The 17797-nt window shown below is 37.7% G+C and overlaps 1 protein-coding gene across 6 annotated transcripts in view; it reads left to right on the top strand.

Moving 5' to 3' along the window:
• The first annotated feature begins 4328 nt into the window (after nucleotides 1-4328).
• The window catches only part of KCNJ3 (potassium inwardly rectifying channel subfamily J member 3), a 152623-nt gene continuing 139154 nt past the window's right edge, over nucleotides 4329-17797 (top strand). For 3 of the 6 annotated variants that reach the window (XM_002749431.7, XM_078327727.1, XM_035304868.3), the window contains exons 1-2: nucleotides 4329-6235; nucleotides 16349-16565. In XM_002749431.7, the coding sequence (XP_002749477.1) occupies nucleotides 5534-6235; nucleotides 16349-16565 (919 nt within the window). In that variant the 5' untranslated portion in view covers nucleotides 4329-5533. Of the gene's footprint in view, nucleotides 6348-16348; nucleotides 16566-17797 lie in introns of those variants that run through there. The other 3 variants (XM_078327726.1, XM_035304869.3, XM_017973475.4) reach the window with 3 other exon arrangements.

The following is a 17797-nucleotide window of genomic DNA, read 5'->3' as shown; positions in this document are numbered from 1 at the left end:
AGAAAATAACTTCAGTATTCTTTTTTAGGAGGATAAAAAAAAGGAACACCATTCTATTTCCCAAAATTGCATATAGAATTTCAAAGAGTGACCTCTTCCCAGATATAGCAAAACTTATGGTGGCAATGGGAATGTTTCACCTTTTGAAGTATGAAAGCATTAGATCCCCAGGCCTGCCCATTTCTTCATTGTACTTTTGGAGAATGTTAGGATTAGGAGTAAAGGAGTATTAAATATGATACCATCTTCCCCAGAGAGTAATTAATATTTCTGGCCATGCAGACTGTCACGTGGTGTGTCACAGTGGCAATAAGTGAATGACGAGAAGACAGACTCCAGGGATACTGAGATGTTCAAAGCCTTGCTTTTGTCACAGTTGGCCGATTAAGTCATTTTTAGAATGTGGACTTCTCAGGGGCAGAGGTTTTTTCTTTCATATTAGATATACTCTTTTCCCCACACCGTTCAGTTACATAATAGGATAAGTGCATGTACAAAGTCATGCCTTTTTAGTATAAAACAGAATCATATCCCTCATTTCTGAAGTTATAGTTATTCATGATATTACTAATTTTGGACACAGCAAATAAGACATTGCCAGAAGTACTTTCCAGGCAGAATAAATATGTAGCTTTCTCTTAGCCGAGTTTGTTAAATATAGCTTTGATCCCCCCAACCCTCATGAACTGTATGGTAGTTTTCTTGTAATTTGCCACCCTATCTTTAAATGTTAGACTCCAGATGATTTTGTATTGTGCAGTTATATTTTCCAGATTTTTCCTGGCTTTATGGCCTGGGCTGAAACTGTGTACCTCTCTCTCCTTTGACCCATTCTGCTTGCAGTGTTTCACTTCAGTTTATCATACAGCACCTGGTTAGGAGGCCTTCTATCATCCATTCCCCACACATCCGCCTGGCCTCTGCACCGCAGAGCTGGCTGCCCTCCAGAACCTCATCCTGGAAGCAGCTGCCCTCACAGGAAAAGATGAGTTTGGTTCATCTGTGAACATTTTCAAAGAGTTGGACTCAATGTCACAAATAGGTCAAAGCCTCAGTCACATTTAAAGTATGACACAATGGCATCTTTAAAAACATTTAACTTCCCTGGCAGCACTGTGTCCTTAAAAGAATAGAAACCTTGACAATAGGCAGATGTGTTTTGGAATCTCTGCTTCACTGTCTTTCTATCTATATAATATAAATACTAACCTTTAAAGTTCTAAGCACATTACCTGTCATATTAAATTAGGCTCTTAATACATTTTGGTTCTCTCTAAAACTCTATCAAATGTTTACCATGAGCAAGGCCAGTTTGCTTCATGAAATACCAGGTGGTATCAACTTATAAAGAAGTCAGTGCTCAGGGTACTCAGAGGGGATTTTGGTAAATTCTAAGCTGAAATGCAAGTTAGAATATAAAAAATGCCACATTGGAAATTTAGGGAAAGGAGAGTTCAGAGGAGGGATGTATTACTCTTAGTGGGAGTAAAATGAAAAACTTCATGACAGCAATAGCAATTGAAATAAAATGTGAAGAAATCCTTCCCTTTCCTTACATACTAGTGCCTATGATTTGGACTTTGCAGGTGTAGAAAAAAGATATTTTAAGTGATGAGAAATAAGTGAACAAATGAAGTTAATATAGGGCATGTTTGAGAAGTATCTAATAGTCAAAATTGGCTAGAGCAAAGTGCCCATTAAAAGGAAGGTAGGAGATAATTTGGAAAGCTAGATTAAGCCACATGTTGGAGGATCTTAGATTTCACCTGCATGATGAGAAGCTAGGCCTATAAAGGAAGAAAGCCCTCACCATCCATCAGGAATCCAAGGCTCTTTTCTTACTCTGCCACTACCTGTAAGGAATGGCAGAGCATCTAGGTTCTATATCTAGGTTCTGGGGTCAAGTCTCAGTTTCCTCTTATCAACCCTGTGACATTGAACAAGTTATTTTGCCTTTCTATCTTCAATTTGCTGACTTGTAAAATGACAGGATTAGACTAGACCATGTCTTTTGAAGTATAAACTTATTTGTTTATAAATTTGGTTGCTAGAAAATGGCAAAGGTTTTTCATGAAACTTATTTTTCAAAAAATGAGAATGCTTAAAAGCATCCAGATGAAATAACTGGAGAATTTCTATTTTCTATACCAATGCTAAGCACATGGTTTAAAGTGAGAGTTCTAGTACTACTATCCAGGGCAGTCTGAAGGAGAGAAAAATCCAATAAACACAAAGTTATTTGAGTTTGGGCCTACTTAAAATGAGAATTTGAAGAAAGGTAGTGGCTTTTTTTTAAAAGAGAGGAGTAATTATGAGAGCTATTGCAGCAATAACAATAAAAAGACTTGGAACCTGATTGAATATCAGTTCTAAAGCTAACAAGCATAGAAAGTATTGCTCTTTTTTAAGAAAATCTTACATGTTTTTTATATCGTCATACAAGTGATCTGATTTAGTCATTACTTTTATTTAGTTCTGTATTACTCAGAGAGTTTCAATGCATGTAGGGTTTCCAGTGATATAGATTGGCACATGTTATTGATCAAATAAATATTTATTGTGGACCTAGTATATGATAGATACTTTTCTAGGTATTGGAGACATAGTAGAGAACTAAGCAGACAAGGTCCTTGCCCTTGTACAGCTTACATTCTACAACTGAAAATGGAAGAGAAAGACGACAAATGAATGAAGAAAACAGTAGCTATAAAAAAAAGTATGATGAGAAAGATGAACAAGATTGATGTGATAGAAATATCTCAGATGCTTGGGCAGGCTTCCCTGAGAAGGGTGCATTTAGGTTGAGAGTTGAATAATTGAAGGAGCCAGCAGCATGGAGCAGCAGAGCAAGAACTTTCCGGGCAGAAGGAACACATACAGTGCAAACGCCCAAGGGTGGAGCTATGCTTTGGTGTGTATCAGGAATTGAAAGGAGCCAGGCTGCCAAGGGCATAATGAGCTTGGGGGAGAGTAGTCAGAGGTGAGATGAGAATATAGGTGCTAGTTCACCACATGGTGCCAACTGCAAAAGCTCATTTGTAATCTCTTCTCAGCCTTGTTGAAACTTTATAGCCCAAGAAATAACATTCTTCATAGCAGAAATAATAAAACCACATTTACTCTCTTTTTTCATACCAACACTAGGAAAATGTTTAAACTCCCAGTTTTTCAGGGGGAATAAATTAGGTCTCAAAGTTGTTCAGCTACTTGCTCAAGGTCACACAGCTTGTAAATGGCACAGATGCGACTCAAATCAGGTCTTATGATTCCAGGACCAGAGAAGTCTCCAATTCCCACGGTGTCACTTTCCCTTCTTATATAATCTTAAGAGAACAAACGGAGTTACTGACCTTTTATCAGAAAACTGGCAGGAGAAGCATCTGTAACTGAGGATAGACATTTTAACCAAATAGCAGTGAAAGAGTCCCTTGCTTATGGTGGACAACCTGACACATACTTTCCTGCAGTTGGTTTAGAAGTAGAGAGGTACAAAGGTGTACCTATTGGTAGAGAATGCATAGAGTGGTTATGTACTTATTTTCCTTTCCGTGGGAGTCTGATAGCAGCCTTTTGCTTTTATAATGCCATGATTTGATGATTTTCTAACAAAATCAACTTCATGTATCTGGACGGACTGAAATATGCCATAAGATATCGTGGCATTTTAAAGCAAATGTGAATCGTGGTAAACAGGCTGGCATTTACTCATGGACACTCTATTAGCTATTTCTGCACTTTGCCCCTCCATTAAGTTAACTGCCAGGCTGGGGCCATTAAAATCCAGCCTTCCTCCCTCAATTACAAGCACACATTAACTCTAGATATTCTGAGCCTTCCTAATAGAGTCATTTCCAGAAGGGATTTCTATTAGTATCTCCCTCCTTTCTGTTCTCATCCTAAGGCCCTTTAAGCTTCCTGCAACTTTGAGTTCTGAAAATGCCTATCTCAAAGCCAGTTGGGATCTCTGTTTATGATGCAACCCCAAATCCAGGCATCCGTTTAAACGAGTGCCCAGTTAGAGACACATTGTACTTCTCTTCTTTCAGAGAGCAGCATTTGCTTTTTGCTGGGGGCTTTTTGACTGATGCAGGGGGCGAGGAAGGAGAGTTGGCGGGCGTTTGGGAGCAGATTTAGAGCCGCTTCTCATTGGAGGGGCTCGCTTTTCCTGAGCTGCCAGACACTGCAGGCTCAACTGAGGCTCGGAGGTGCAATTCAGGCTGGTGGAGCAGCGGGGGAAGGCAGGGACAGGCGGGGCTAGCGCGGCTCTGCAGCTGATCACACGCACCACCACACACACCACATTCCTGCTGCCCCGGCTTGCGCCTAGCGTCTTCCACCCGGGGCCACCGAGGCGCTGACAAGGATTGGGGGACCCAAGAAGACAGAGGCAGAGGAAAAGCTGGAGCGGCGCTACTGTTTAACCTGAAAGTCTGACCGGCAACCCGAGGCTCCAACCCCGTCCAGCAGCACCGCTGTCGCCTGGAAGGCTGGCACAGCGCCAGGGAACCCACGAGTCCCCCGCTCGAGTCAGTCAGTGCTCTGTGCGCCAAGGATCTTTCTGGCAGGGACAGCGCGGTGCCCTCATGGAGGTGCGGAGCTTGGGGGACCTGAATTGGCGCCCATAGTGGTACACCAGGAAAAGTGGGAACGAGGAAAACAGCCGTGAGCGCAGAGTGCGAGGCCAGGCTGCCGCTACCGCCCGCCGCGCCGCCTCCTGCCCTCTCCCGCTGGGTGAGTGCCCAGGCTTCGCGCACTGCCGTGTCTCCGCTGAGCGCTGGGGCGGCCTGCGGGCCCTTGAGGGTCCGCCGGAGGGCCCCGGTGGCGTCCGCGGAAACTCGGGGGTCGGGGGACGCCAGGCGGACAGGTCACTGGAGTCCGGAACCCGGGAATCTGAGCCCGGAGGGCGTGGGTAGGGGGCGTTGCGCCAGTGCCCGGCAGACATGCCTTTGGGCGGGATTTTGGCTAAAAGATAGGAGGCAGGTGCGCAGGGGTGCGGAGAGCGGTCCCAGGGGGCGGGAGATTGGGGAGCGGCGGGGAGGGGGGGAGGGTCTGGTCCAGGCAGGTAGAGGCAGCTTCTTAGGCAGCCAGCGAGTTGGCAGGTGGGTTGGGACTCGCTTGTCAACTCATTAATTTTAAGCAGTCAGGTTGGGGGCACTGCAGGATAATCAGGAGGGCAGTGGGGAGGCAAGAGGTGACCCGGGATGCCGGTGGTGGGGAAGGAAAAGAGGAGCCTTGGAAAGCTTGGAGGCAAAATTGCGCTTGGGTTCCGGGTCCTTGCATTCCCCCTGCCTTGAGTGCAGGAGAACACTTTTTCAAGACTCACCTTGGAAGGAAAGCCTCCGTCTCAGGGGAGAAGGAGAGGCGTCTGCAGGGGGCAGAGACAGCAGCTACCTGCCGGGTGCGCCCCCCACCCCAGGAGCGCTCGCTTCGCCCCCTTTCCTCCCCCGCCCCCACCTCCTTATTGGTGCTAGTTTGCAGCGCCCAGCTCCTGCGCCTTCGCTTCGCGTTTGAATCTGGCTCGCCCCTTCGTATTATGTCTGCACTCCGAAGGAAATTTGGGGACGATTACCAGGTAGTGACCACATCGTCCAGCGGCTCGGGCTTGCAGCCCCAGGGGCCAGGCCAGGACCCGCAGCAGCAGCTTGTGCCCAAGAAGAAGCGGCAGCGGTTCGTGGACAAGAACGGCCGGTGCAATGTACAGCACGGCAACCTGGGGAGCGAGACGAGCCGCTACCTCTCGGACCTCTTCACCACGCTGGTGGACCTCAAGTGGCGCTGGAACCTCTTCATCTTCATTCTCACCTACACCGTGGCCTGGCTCTTCATGGCGTCCATGTGGTGGGTGATCGCCTACACTCGGGGCGACCTGAACAAAGCCCATGTCGGTAACTACACGCCTTGCGTGGCCAATGTCTATAACTTCCCTTCTGCCTTCCTCTTCTTCATCGAGACCGAGGCCACCATCGGCTATGGCTACCGATACATCACCGACAAGTGCCCCGAGGGCATCATCCTCTTCCTCTTCCAGTCCATCCTGGGCTCCATCGTGGACGCCTTCCTCATCGGCTGCATGTTCATCAAGATGTCCCAGCCCAAGAAGCGCGCCGAGACCCTCATGTTCAGCGAGCACGCGGTGATCTCCATGAGGGACGGAAAACTCACGCTTATGTTCCGGGTGGGCAACCTGCGCAACAGCCACATGGTCTCCGCGCAGATCCGCTGCAAGCTGCTCAAAGTAAGTGCTCCCCGCCCCTTCCCCACCGGGAGACCTGCGTCCCCCAAACCCCGGGAGGAACTCGCCTGAGAACCAGCCCGGCCCCCTCCCCTGGTTCTATCTATCGCCACAGGTAAACTTCCTTTTGGGGGATGAGGGGGTTAGAGGACTGGGCAAAGAACGCGGTTGACAGTTCTGTTCTTTTCCCACGCACTGTCGTGCTCTTGTTTATATTCGTCATTTCGGATGTGCTTGATTACTTTCTGGACTAGTAACACTTGAGGACTGGTGTTGGCTCCTGAAGCCTTGAGGGCAATTAGTGCCCTGTTTTCCTTCCTGTCCTCGTTGCTTTGCTCTTCAGAGCGATTTTATTTGTTGTCGACACACTGCCCCATTCAATGCGAGATCCTAGAACTCACCTGAACAGCTGTTATTTTGAAGAAATAGGTGCTGAATTTGCCTCAACTTTCATGATGGTCTTTTCTTATTTTTTTCTTTCCTTTTATTCACCCTAATAATATTAGGAGGCAGATTACTCCTCTAGACCCAATGTATTGAACTCTATCTTTTTAACAAACACACAGACTCAGGAAGCAGATAATAAAGTGGAAGAAACCACACTTGGTTCTTTTAAATTTTTATTTTTACTAAATATTTTCCTAGAGACCTGTTCTATGAAAGCTTGAGTGCTTTTCCTGTAGAGCCTCTTGTTAATTTTATTCTTAATTGCCTGTTTCTATGAAGCCTTTGTCAATTACAGATTTCACTTGAAGCTTTCAGCATCCATTAAAGAAGATTGCTTCCTAACATCAACGGTGTAAATGCTAAAACAAATTGCACATGGAGTGGTTATTAAAGCAAGGTCCGTCTAGTCGTTAGAGGGCACCACCACAAACAAGAGAAGTCCTTCTTAATCACTCATCCAATTAGAGTATGGGAAGGAAGGCTTAAAGCCCAGTTGTTTGTCTCTGTGTGTGATTTGCAATTCATATTCTTCCCAGAGGTATTTTTCTCAGTAGTTTTCAGATGTCCATAAACTGAAAAAGATGACCTTAAATAAATAGTTCATACAATGAAAAATGTTTATCTGAAATTGCATAGAGAACTGAAGCCTGATTCTGAATTTAGTATTAATAAAATGAAAATCTGATCTCAATATTTGAGATTTTGCCTTTTAAATTTTAATTTCCATTCCACAAGTACATATTGTTTTACACAGCTCCAACTTAATGTTGTAGTTAAAAGGGATCCAATGTGCTTTAAAAAGTTTTACTCTTGTGTCATTTTCATTATTCACTTACAAGATCTTACCATAATTATCCTTGACCAAGTTGCTCAGAAAAGTGTTTAAATTAAAGCAGTTCACTTGTCCTGTCACTTCATATTCCATACATATTTACTGTGTTACATACAGTAAATAAACTAAATTTTGTATACCATAGAGGATAATTATCAACCTGGTTCTGATGTAAATTATCATTAAGGTAACTATGAATAAATAACTTGGGTAGATCATATTAATTTATAATTAATTTCAATGAACTGCATACAATTTAAAAAATGTTTAACTTAGTTTATTGTTATTGACCACTGTTTGAATCAAGCAGTTTGTCAGATCAAGCCGAGCAGTTGTGTTGTAGGTATGTTTATTACAATGGTAATTGTATGTGTCTGTATCTATGCATAGACCACAATATAGCATTTCTTCCTTTAGGTTAGGCCTACTAGGCAGAAAGGAACACTTTGTTATAGTGGCAAGGCTTCTGTTCAAGAAATCCATGTTTACGTATCACTTTGAGGCTTACTGAAGAGGAGTTTACCATATTAATTAATATAATGGAAATTGAAAATTAGATATTAAAAGTTATTTATAGGAATTCTCTAGTTTTTTAAACATATAAGGTTATTTATTACAGATGTTTGTTCCAGACAACATATTTTTGATGTTTATAGCTGTTTTTACATTTTATTTCAACAAAGCCAGTCATAATTAGGATTAACCTATATATTAGTTTTTGTTTCTTTTTTAATGCAAAGGTTTCTTTAATGCAATGATTCTGAATCACCTAGTCTGTACACTGGTGCAGGGTACTGATAATATTGTTTTCTGTCTAAAAAATATACCACATATACCATAAAGAGTGTCCTAATTAAAAAGATGAAAGATTTATAGTGTTGACAAATTTGGAGCAAGGTGCTATATTAACACAAGGTGATAAAAACATCTCATTAAAATAACATATGTAATATTCTTATAAAGTCTTTTACTTTTGATTTGTTAGGAAGATGTCAGTGCTAGAAGTAAACACAATTTACCTGTGGCATTGATTTATATTTAAAGAAAATTATAGTGAAATTCTCCCCTGCTTTTTGTGAGGGGAAAGCATTGATCCCGGGGTAACTCTTCAGCTAGCCAGGTAGTGTAGTTTGTTCAAAGTTCATCTTTCCCATAGCCATGGTAATTTAAGTGAATTATTGTAGTTCTCATTATTCCCTAGACTTAGAAATTAGAAAGGGGTCATGTCTTATTGGGGAGATAATAACATTCAGCAAAACTAGAGGGGAGATTTGGCTTTAACAAGTTGCTCTCATTTTCTCTTAGGGACTGAGATGAAGTGACCTAAAACAGTCAACTGTATTTTTAAAGAGAAGCTATACCAAAATCTTAAAGTAATATGTCCCTATCAGTTCTATATGTTCTTCTTCTTATATATTATACACAATTTCCCCTTTTTAACCTCCATTTGGCAGTTTAAATGCAAAGTTGATCTGTCTTTAATGCCGAATGTGTAGAATTTTTAAGGAAACAAAATCCAATATAAGATTTAGTACTAGTAACTATAGGGGATGTATGCTTTTCCTATCACCTAATTTAATTTTATTATTTTTTTTCTATTGTTGTTTTCTTATTTGCTAAATAAAAGTTTCTTTAGAGAAATATAAAAGTTCTATTTACTAATTATCAAGCACTTTTTGATTCTTGGGAAGACAATAAGAACATGGGCATAGCTTTCTAATGCTTGTTGTTATGAAATTTTTCATGAGTAATAGTTTTAAAATGCCTAACTTTTGATGGAAGTTTTTTGTATAATTTCTCTGCCTAATTTTTAATTATTCTTTTCATTTATATGAAAGCACTTTTTATTTCATCTCTATTCCTCTTTTCCAGCCTTACAAATACTAAAATTTCTTTCAGTAGTCAAATGTAGATCTTTCAACTTTATGCCTGGGGTGTGGGGCGGGGGGGGGGGGGGTCAGACCTTATTCTACTCAGAAAAAAAGAAAGTATATTAAATAAAAATAAAACTTGAAGTTCCTGATTAAAATCTGTGATTGAATTATAAATATATATATAGACAGCTGTTTTAAGATGAATATTCTTTCTTTCTCTCCTCACCATATTTAATTTTTACTTGAATTTTCCATTTATTTTAGTTGTCTTCTTTTCATTTTATGCTTTACTCAGAAAATAGGGACTTAACTAGTATCATGGCTGTGCTAAGTTAATATGTCATCCAGTTGAAAGTTTTTATAAAAATGCCTGGATTAAGATGTTGAGACCAGTAGCTGTAATGTTGAACCCTATAGTTTAGTGTTGGGTTTAAAGGATTTGAAAGTCTTACTCACTCCTTTCCACCAACCTAATAAGAATGGTTGATTGATCTAAACATACAATTTATTGGGGCAAGTATTAATTATTATTCTTTGATATACTGTTCAAGAAATTATAAATTTATTATCTCAATGACATCATATATATGGTTATATTCATCCAACAGTATACAATTTTTTACATAAAGTAAACATAAAATAAACTATGGTTGTGTTTATATCTTGAAACCAAAAGATAAGGATTAATTTTCTGGAAGCACAATCTTACTTCCTTATAGTTCTATTTATTGCCAATAGTCATCCTCTTCCTTTCCTGAGAGGTCAGCTGCGCAATCATTAACTTTCACTTGTCAAAAGTAATAGTACATTCCTTTCCTCTTCTGATATCAGATATGTTAATTTTGTGCTTACCTTTTTATTCCTCCATATATATATATATATATATATATATAATACTCCAAATTGGATGTTGTCTTGTTTCTCCATATGGCTATTATCAAGTGCAGATACAATTAAAAAAATGGTTGTCTGAAAGACCATTAAGCTCTTTATTCTCCAACATTTTGCTAATCCAACCACAATGATTCCAGAATCACAGGATTCCTGCAGTTTTCTCATATATTTATTGGTTTGTTTTAATTTCATTTCTTGCACTTAAATATGATTACGTTTTTGACTTTGTATGATCTTAATTTTATAATTAAGACTCTTCACCAATTGACTGTGGCCACATTGGACTTTACTTTTAATATTGATACAATTATGTACCTTCCTTTACAAAAATAAAATCCACAAATGAATATCTATGTTTTTAAAAAGCCCTGTTCTTCTGACCATCACCTAGACCATTGGTAAAAATATTCAAGGGGTCTAAGACTGAGTACCTCAGAATGCTCAGTAGCTAGGTCTTGTATTGGTTTGTGAGTTGTTTATGTAGATTCATTATATCCTTAAAATTAGCACAGTTCCTATTTATCCTAGCTTTTTCTTCTCTGACACAAGTATCCTAATTCTCTAATAAGTACAGAGCTTGGATTCTTTTAAATATATATAATAATTATTCTTTTTAAATGGTAGTAATATATTTTGTTTGATTTTTTTATTTTTATTTTTAATGTGATTCCTGAAAAGTAAAGGTTGGCTTGTGCTCAGGGAAGAAAAAGTGAACAGAAATCAGGAGCATAAAGACCCACAAATAAACAGCAGTAGGTAAGAACAAATGATAAAGAGAGGAGGAAAAAGCATTTGATAGATTGGTGTGTGTTTGGTGAGTAGGAGGAAATGTGCAAGTAGGGTTACAAAGCCTGTCCTCAGTTATTATAAATGCCACAAAAGGCCCTCAAGGAATTAATAAAGCTGCTCTTTTATTTGAATGGTATGAAAGCCTTACATAATATATTATAAGATAAATTACATTGCATTCTATAAGAAATGTTCTTTTCATAAAATTGAACTTTTTTGTGTTAATTGTATCAGCAATAGAAATCCTTATTTTGGACTTGACTTTGGATCATAGTTTTTCCACCTGAGTATTCATGGAATTTCAAGCTTAAGGAGTCCAAATAAATATACAATGTAATTGTAGACAATCCCAATAAACTTCTAGGTCTATATTCTCCTCTACCTGACTACTTACATTTTGGTTTGGGCACCAAAGCCATTGCCATAACTACTTTGAGTTACAAGGTACTTTTGTTCCTGATCCTGGTACCTGTGTTTGGCTCGTTTCCCAATATTAGCTGCAAGATATTACTCTGACCTCATTCCATGTAATTTTTTTTATGACTGCAGCATTTATTCAGCATGTGCAAACACACACACACATGCATATTACACATACAAAGAGAATAAGTGAAATTACAGATAAAATCGGGAGGTGGTAGGCAAGAATGGCTTACTCTCTCTTAGTTTCCTTTCCTTTCCTTCCCAGACCACTGGCCCTGAGGGCCCTTTTCTAGCAAGGACTTGTGAAAGGTGGTGAAACATGAATCAAGCTTTAGAATATGATAGAGGTAAATGTCTAGTATCAGACAGTAGTGATTAAATGTGTTGTTCAAAATTCCCTAAGCCTCACTCCAAGCTAGGAAAGAACATAGTCACAGATTAGAGATGAGAGAGAGAGAGGGAACAAAGATCTGGATTACATTGCAAAATGCAGCCTTGACAAATGAATATGGACACTCGGCCATATATCTGCCAGAAGGAAGGGGGACAAACATGGATCAGCTTATGCCAGGGCAGTACTAAATGTGTATCCTAGGGACACGCATGCATATGTATGTATGTGTGTTTGTGTGTATGTGTCTGTCTGTCTTTGAATAAGCCCTCTGTAATATGAAGGCTGTTTGTCTGCAAAGTACATGACAATGATTGTCCCTTCTAGGTACCTGTGACTTTTGATTCTGTTTCTACCTGTAGTCAGAATTGTAGTTGATTATCTTGTAGGCCTCTTTTGGGGCTCTCAGGAAGTTCTAAGTCCTTTGACATGAATTGCTTCTTTGAAATTAGTACAAACAACTATAAAATGAGGCACACGTCTTAAATTATACACATAGGCTATTTATATATAATGAAAATGTAAATAATTGAAACAGTATTAAATTTTGTATATATATATATATATATATATATATTAAGTAACTTCAAAATTATTGCCACAACCAAAATTGTACAGAATTATCAAAAAATGCCTGATGTTCACATTATAATTTTTTGGACAGTTAGTTTAAACAATTAATTTATTTAAACAAATTTTGAGCTCTAGATTTCTTCAATTTTTATAACTCCCAGAATTTGTTGTAATGCAATCAACAAGAATTATTAAAATGGTGGAAAGACCTTTATTTCCTTCCCAAGATTCAATAAAATTGAAAATAGAAGTTGTATGGAAGTCATTTTAAAGCCATAGTTTTTTCAAATTATCATCTAAATTTTTAGAATTAATAATTTTTATTCACTGTCTTTCTTTAAATATCTTATTTATTCCACAGTTCTTCTGACTCTAAATAATTATGAAATAAAAGTCAAACAGTAATCAACTTTTTAGAAATTTAAATAATTTACTGCATTAATCTTAACTTTTAGCAATCACTTTGAATTTGAAAATAATTTAAATTATTGTTGATCGAAACCATATAAATTTACACATTTGTATCTAGAAAACAATCCTGGTTCTATGTTTCCTTGGGAATTAGAAAGTTTATAAAGCTAAAGGAGATAACTGCATCCATTATCAACAAATTGCTCTATCAATGGAAAGTTTCTTATAATACTTACCATGACATAATGAAGAAAGGTTACATTGTTTTTAATCTCAAAATATTCTGCATATTATCAAATATTTCTGGGTGAAATATTGTAGTTAATTGCTAAATAATATGAAGCTGATGGAATATCAGTGGTGCCAATTACACTCAAGTTACAAGAAAAATTGATTTTATAAAGACACATACATAACTCCTCTTTATTTTTTCTTTCACTTTCATATACATGTATGTATCACAGTTCCTGAACAAACATTCAAACATTCTCTCCTTCCACTTACACAAGTTGAGATTTAAAACTAACACACTGGTTTTTTAATTTTTTTCCCCTCCTGCAAATCCCCAGAATTGCACCAGAATTAGGACAGCCTAGATTAGAATTATTTAGAAGCCTAGAGTAGAATATATGTGCTTCTGAAAATGTCTTTGGTGAGCATGTATAGCTTTTGAGAGCTTCAAAACCATGTGACTGAACACTAAGATAACTTGGCTGTAGTTAGAAGCTCAGACTTCAAACAATTCTAGCATTCCAGGCACCTGTTGTATTAAAACCGCACCTTTTGCTTTTGACCTGAGCCATAGTCTATGGAGTTTCAGTGATTAAGAGGCTCCCAGGCATACTACAAAGTCAAAGAAGAAAAAAAAAATCAGGGAGGTGAACATATTAATAGTTGAAACACTTGGTGGCCTAATGTAAAGGAAGGAAAATAAAATTGTAAATATGTGTAGCACCTCTATCATTAAGGTTAAATTATATAGTATCCACTGGAAAATAATTTTCAATGCACATGTAAAGAATTTCACTTATCTGAAAAATATATAACCATCGAAAGCATGTTTCCCAAAGTGCCAAATAATAGGAAGACCTGGATAGGATATAAAGTATTTGGGTGGGAGGGTAGAGATAGGGTATTTTAAGTACAGGTATAATTTTGAGTGTATAAAGCAAATATTTAAAATCAGAAGGTATGCTGAGGCTAAATGGAACAGATCTTTGCATATTTAATCCAAAATTACTTATGTCTGAATAAACTACTTTGGTAAAAATAAAACATTTCTTATTCCAAGTTGTCAACTTCCTGATAGCCTGCCTGTTTCTAGGCCACTTATTTCCATAGGTTGTTAAATGATTAGGGAATGCAAAATATAGTAGCTTACTCTAAAGCCTGTTAGAATGAAGCACAGGTATAAATAACAAATGTATGAAAAAGGAAGACAAATTTTAGTATTTGTGCACATATATCATAGTTAGGAAAATATATCTTCTTTGGGGAAAATTATTTTAGAACAAATGAGAAATTGAGTTTTTAAAACAATGATTATTGTCAACAATGCTATGTAGCTCAGAAAAAGCAGAATTTAGAATGGTCAGCAAAAAGACCCAAATTAATTATACCCATCAGAATACCACCTTGTGTTCATATAGCACCTGTTTCTTAGGTGAGAGAACATTGTCACGAGGTTTTTGTTTTTGTTGTTTTAATTTTGTTTTGTGTTTGGTATTTATTTTGTTATATTAATCAATACTTGTTATACAACCATGTAGTTTCAAAGATGTTGGTTTTATTTGTATTTTACTCATTTGAGAATAGATTTAGAAATATAGGTGACTCAAAAAAGCTCTTTTGGAAGCTTTTTCATACTGTCTTGGAAACGCATAGTTTTCTCAAACATTGGTTGCTAGAGCTGCTGCTTTAATTTTTGCACCATCAGATTTTTCCACAGCTCTTTTATTTGTTTGTTTGTCAGTAATCATTTTTTTTCCTGGTCTTCTTTTTCAGCTACACACAAGTTAGAGAAGAAAAATAGTCTCCTTTTCATTAGAATATTTCTACACAAATAGTATCTCTGAATATTTCTAACTACAAAGTAGGCTTTCTAGTTGACTAATTCTCCTGTTGAAACTCTTCACAACAATTGTTGCCATAATAAAGCACCACCAATTTGGAACCCTTCATTCTGTTTTGCCACAAAAGACATGTTGCTAAGCCACATTTCTCAGTGTTTTCAGACTCACTTACTGCATGTAAAAAGCCAATGTATTTTTTTTTTTTTTTGGAACTCTGAGACTAAGAATTTTTCTTCAAACAATCATTTCATTGGACAGACCAGTCTTACAGATTGTTTTGTTATTAAATTCGTTTTACATGGAATCTGTTAAAATAGATTCATCAAAGTCCCATTGACCAGCAGCATGCTCCCCCTTCCCCCATTTTCTCAGTGCTTAATCCTAACTACCCAGCCCTTATTTTACCACCATAATTACATAAACATATATGTTTGCTTATACATGATTATTATATGTGATAAATATGGAAAAAATGAAAATGAAGAGAAAAGAAAGATGAGTAAGTTTACTCTCATGGTTTGCTAATTTTTAATAGTAATATTTAATTTTCTTACAGAGTTCTAGCATGCAAGCAGTTTATTGAATTAAGCTTTAGATTGATTTATACCAAAACTGAATGCCACTACCTTAGAAAGATTTTGTTAAACTTTGTTTCTCAGGTATAGTTTTTTTGAAATTGCATTTTGATTAAGGAAAGTTCAATTTAGTACAATTTTTCGCTGTGTTTTAAAAGTCATGAAATGACAGAGAAGCAAATATTTATAATGAGGTTTATTAGTAGGAGTTTGAAAACCATTAGCTAACAACATCTGCCATTTATTTTTATTATGTAAGCTCTTGTGTACATAACATAGCTTAATATGAGAACAGCTACACTCTTCTATTTCATTTTATATGTGTTTTGTTACTTTTTGAAGGCCTGGAAAATAAATTGTTGTGTTTTCCTTTTTAATAATCAATAAATCTCTTTCTAAATGATGGTCAATCTTTGTCAGCTTTAAGAAACTCCATAAGAATTGGCTATTTATTTATTTGCTTTGTTGAGAGAAAAAAATATCTGGCATGCAATGAGTTATCCTGCAGTGATTGCTGTCAAGCAGCAGCACATGCACACTCAGTTCCACAGTTTGTGCTAACAACCATTGTTGGACCAGGCATTTCTCCAAAGCTCATGAGTTAGGGAATGGTAATTATAGCAAGTTGTGTATTATAAATAATGCATGTATGTTCCGCATGAGCTATGTGGGATTTCGGCCCATTTGCTAGAACATAGTTGCATAATGATTTGTTTGGATTTTGTTGCAGATGATTGATAGTGCAGAATGTTGGCAATGATGTAAATTACTGTTGGGCTGCCTTGAAAATTTCAGTACAAGTGGTGATTTCTTCTTTTTCTGTGTGCTTGTCTAGTCTCGGCAGACACCTGAGGGTGAGTTCCTTCCCCTTGACCAACTTGAACTGGATGTAGGTTTTAGTACAGGGGCAGATCAACTTTTTCTTGTGTCCCCACTCACAATTTGCCACGTGATCGATGCCAAAAGCCCCTTTTATGACCTATCCCAGCGAAGCATGCAAACTGAACAGTTCGAGATTGTCGTCATCCTAGAAGGCATTGTGGAAACAACTGGTGAGTAAAAACAGATATGACATAAAAACTTTCTTTATGCCATAATGACATTATATGATTTGCACAATACCTGTCATGAGTTGGATGAAATGACTCAGAGTTTATAGTAACGAAAGTAATGATTTGCCTTTTACTTCTTTGTAACATTAAATCGATACTATTTTGAAAGTTAAAATGTACTGTTTTGACAGTTATATACATAATATTAACTCGGGAATATTCACTGTAAAAAAAAGTGAGAGATGCCTTCTTATAAATGATTATGATGTTCTATTATAATTACAAACTTGACTTTCTTATAATCATGATTTTTCTTTAAAGATTTAAGGCTCAAAAAATGTATGGTAATTAGTGAGCAGCCTGAACTCAGCATGCATATTCTGGCCTTGGGGATGGTGATTTGGGGTGTCATTGACAGAGCTTTGATATCCACTACGTGCAACCTCAGTGGAAAATTCCGTGTGTGTATGTCTGTGTGTGCTGTGTGTGCTAAAGCAGCATTTTAATTTTGAAGTGGGTCAGTGGATTTCCGCAGCTGAACCTTGACCAAAATTTCATTTCAAAAAGAGATTCTTACTCTTTTTCTGCTCCCATATAGCTATGTGCTGAATGTTCTTCCTTAAGATGCAGTATAACATCGGTATGCCCCAAATACAATTTGCTATTGTCTGAGCACAGTTAAGTTGACAAAGAAAATTAGCAATAGTTATGAGCATATTATTTGGGGCCTAAACATTGCCCAGTTAGTTTGGGACCTACTGGATGTCTGAGATTAATCATGTAGTATCTCTATAATTGTATGTATACGTACGTGTGTGTGTGTGTGTGTGTGTGTGTGTGTGTGTTCTATACTTTCTACAAGTACTGAGAAAAGAAATATTTTAGCTTTTAATTGTTTTCTACCAATATCATCTGAATTATGTAATGCAAATGATTTTGTATAAACTATAGCAATATTGAAATTACCACTGGCAATACTATAGATAAATTCAAGCTTTATACCAAGATGGAAAGTCTTTGATCATGTAACAGTCAGTAGTGTCCAAGGAACAGGAGGAGGAAAGCCCTTGTAATTTTAGCATGTCTGTCACATAACACCTATCTGAAATTTAGGCAAGATATTTACTCTCTTAAAGCTTCCTCACTTCTCTTCAAAGTGAGGATAATATAATAACCACCACAAAGCTGCTTGTAGTATTTTAAACTGAAGCACTATTATTAGTTCGTTGATG

The sequence above is a fragment of the Callithrix jacchus genome, chromosome 6 (genome assembly GCF_049354715.1).
Source record: "Callithrix jacchus isolate 240 chromosome 6, calJac240_pri, whole genome shotgun sequence".
Lineage (NCBI taxonomy): Eukaryota > Metazoa > Chordata > Mammalia > Primates > Cebidae > Callithrix > Callithrix jacchus.
Note: the sequence above shows the minus strand (reverse complement) of the source record. Positions and strands in the feature narration are given on the sequence as shown.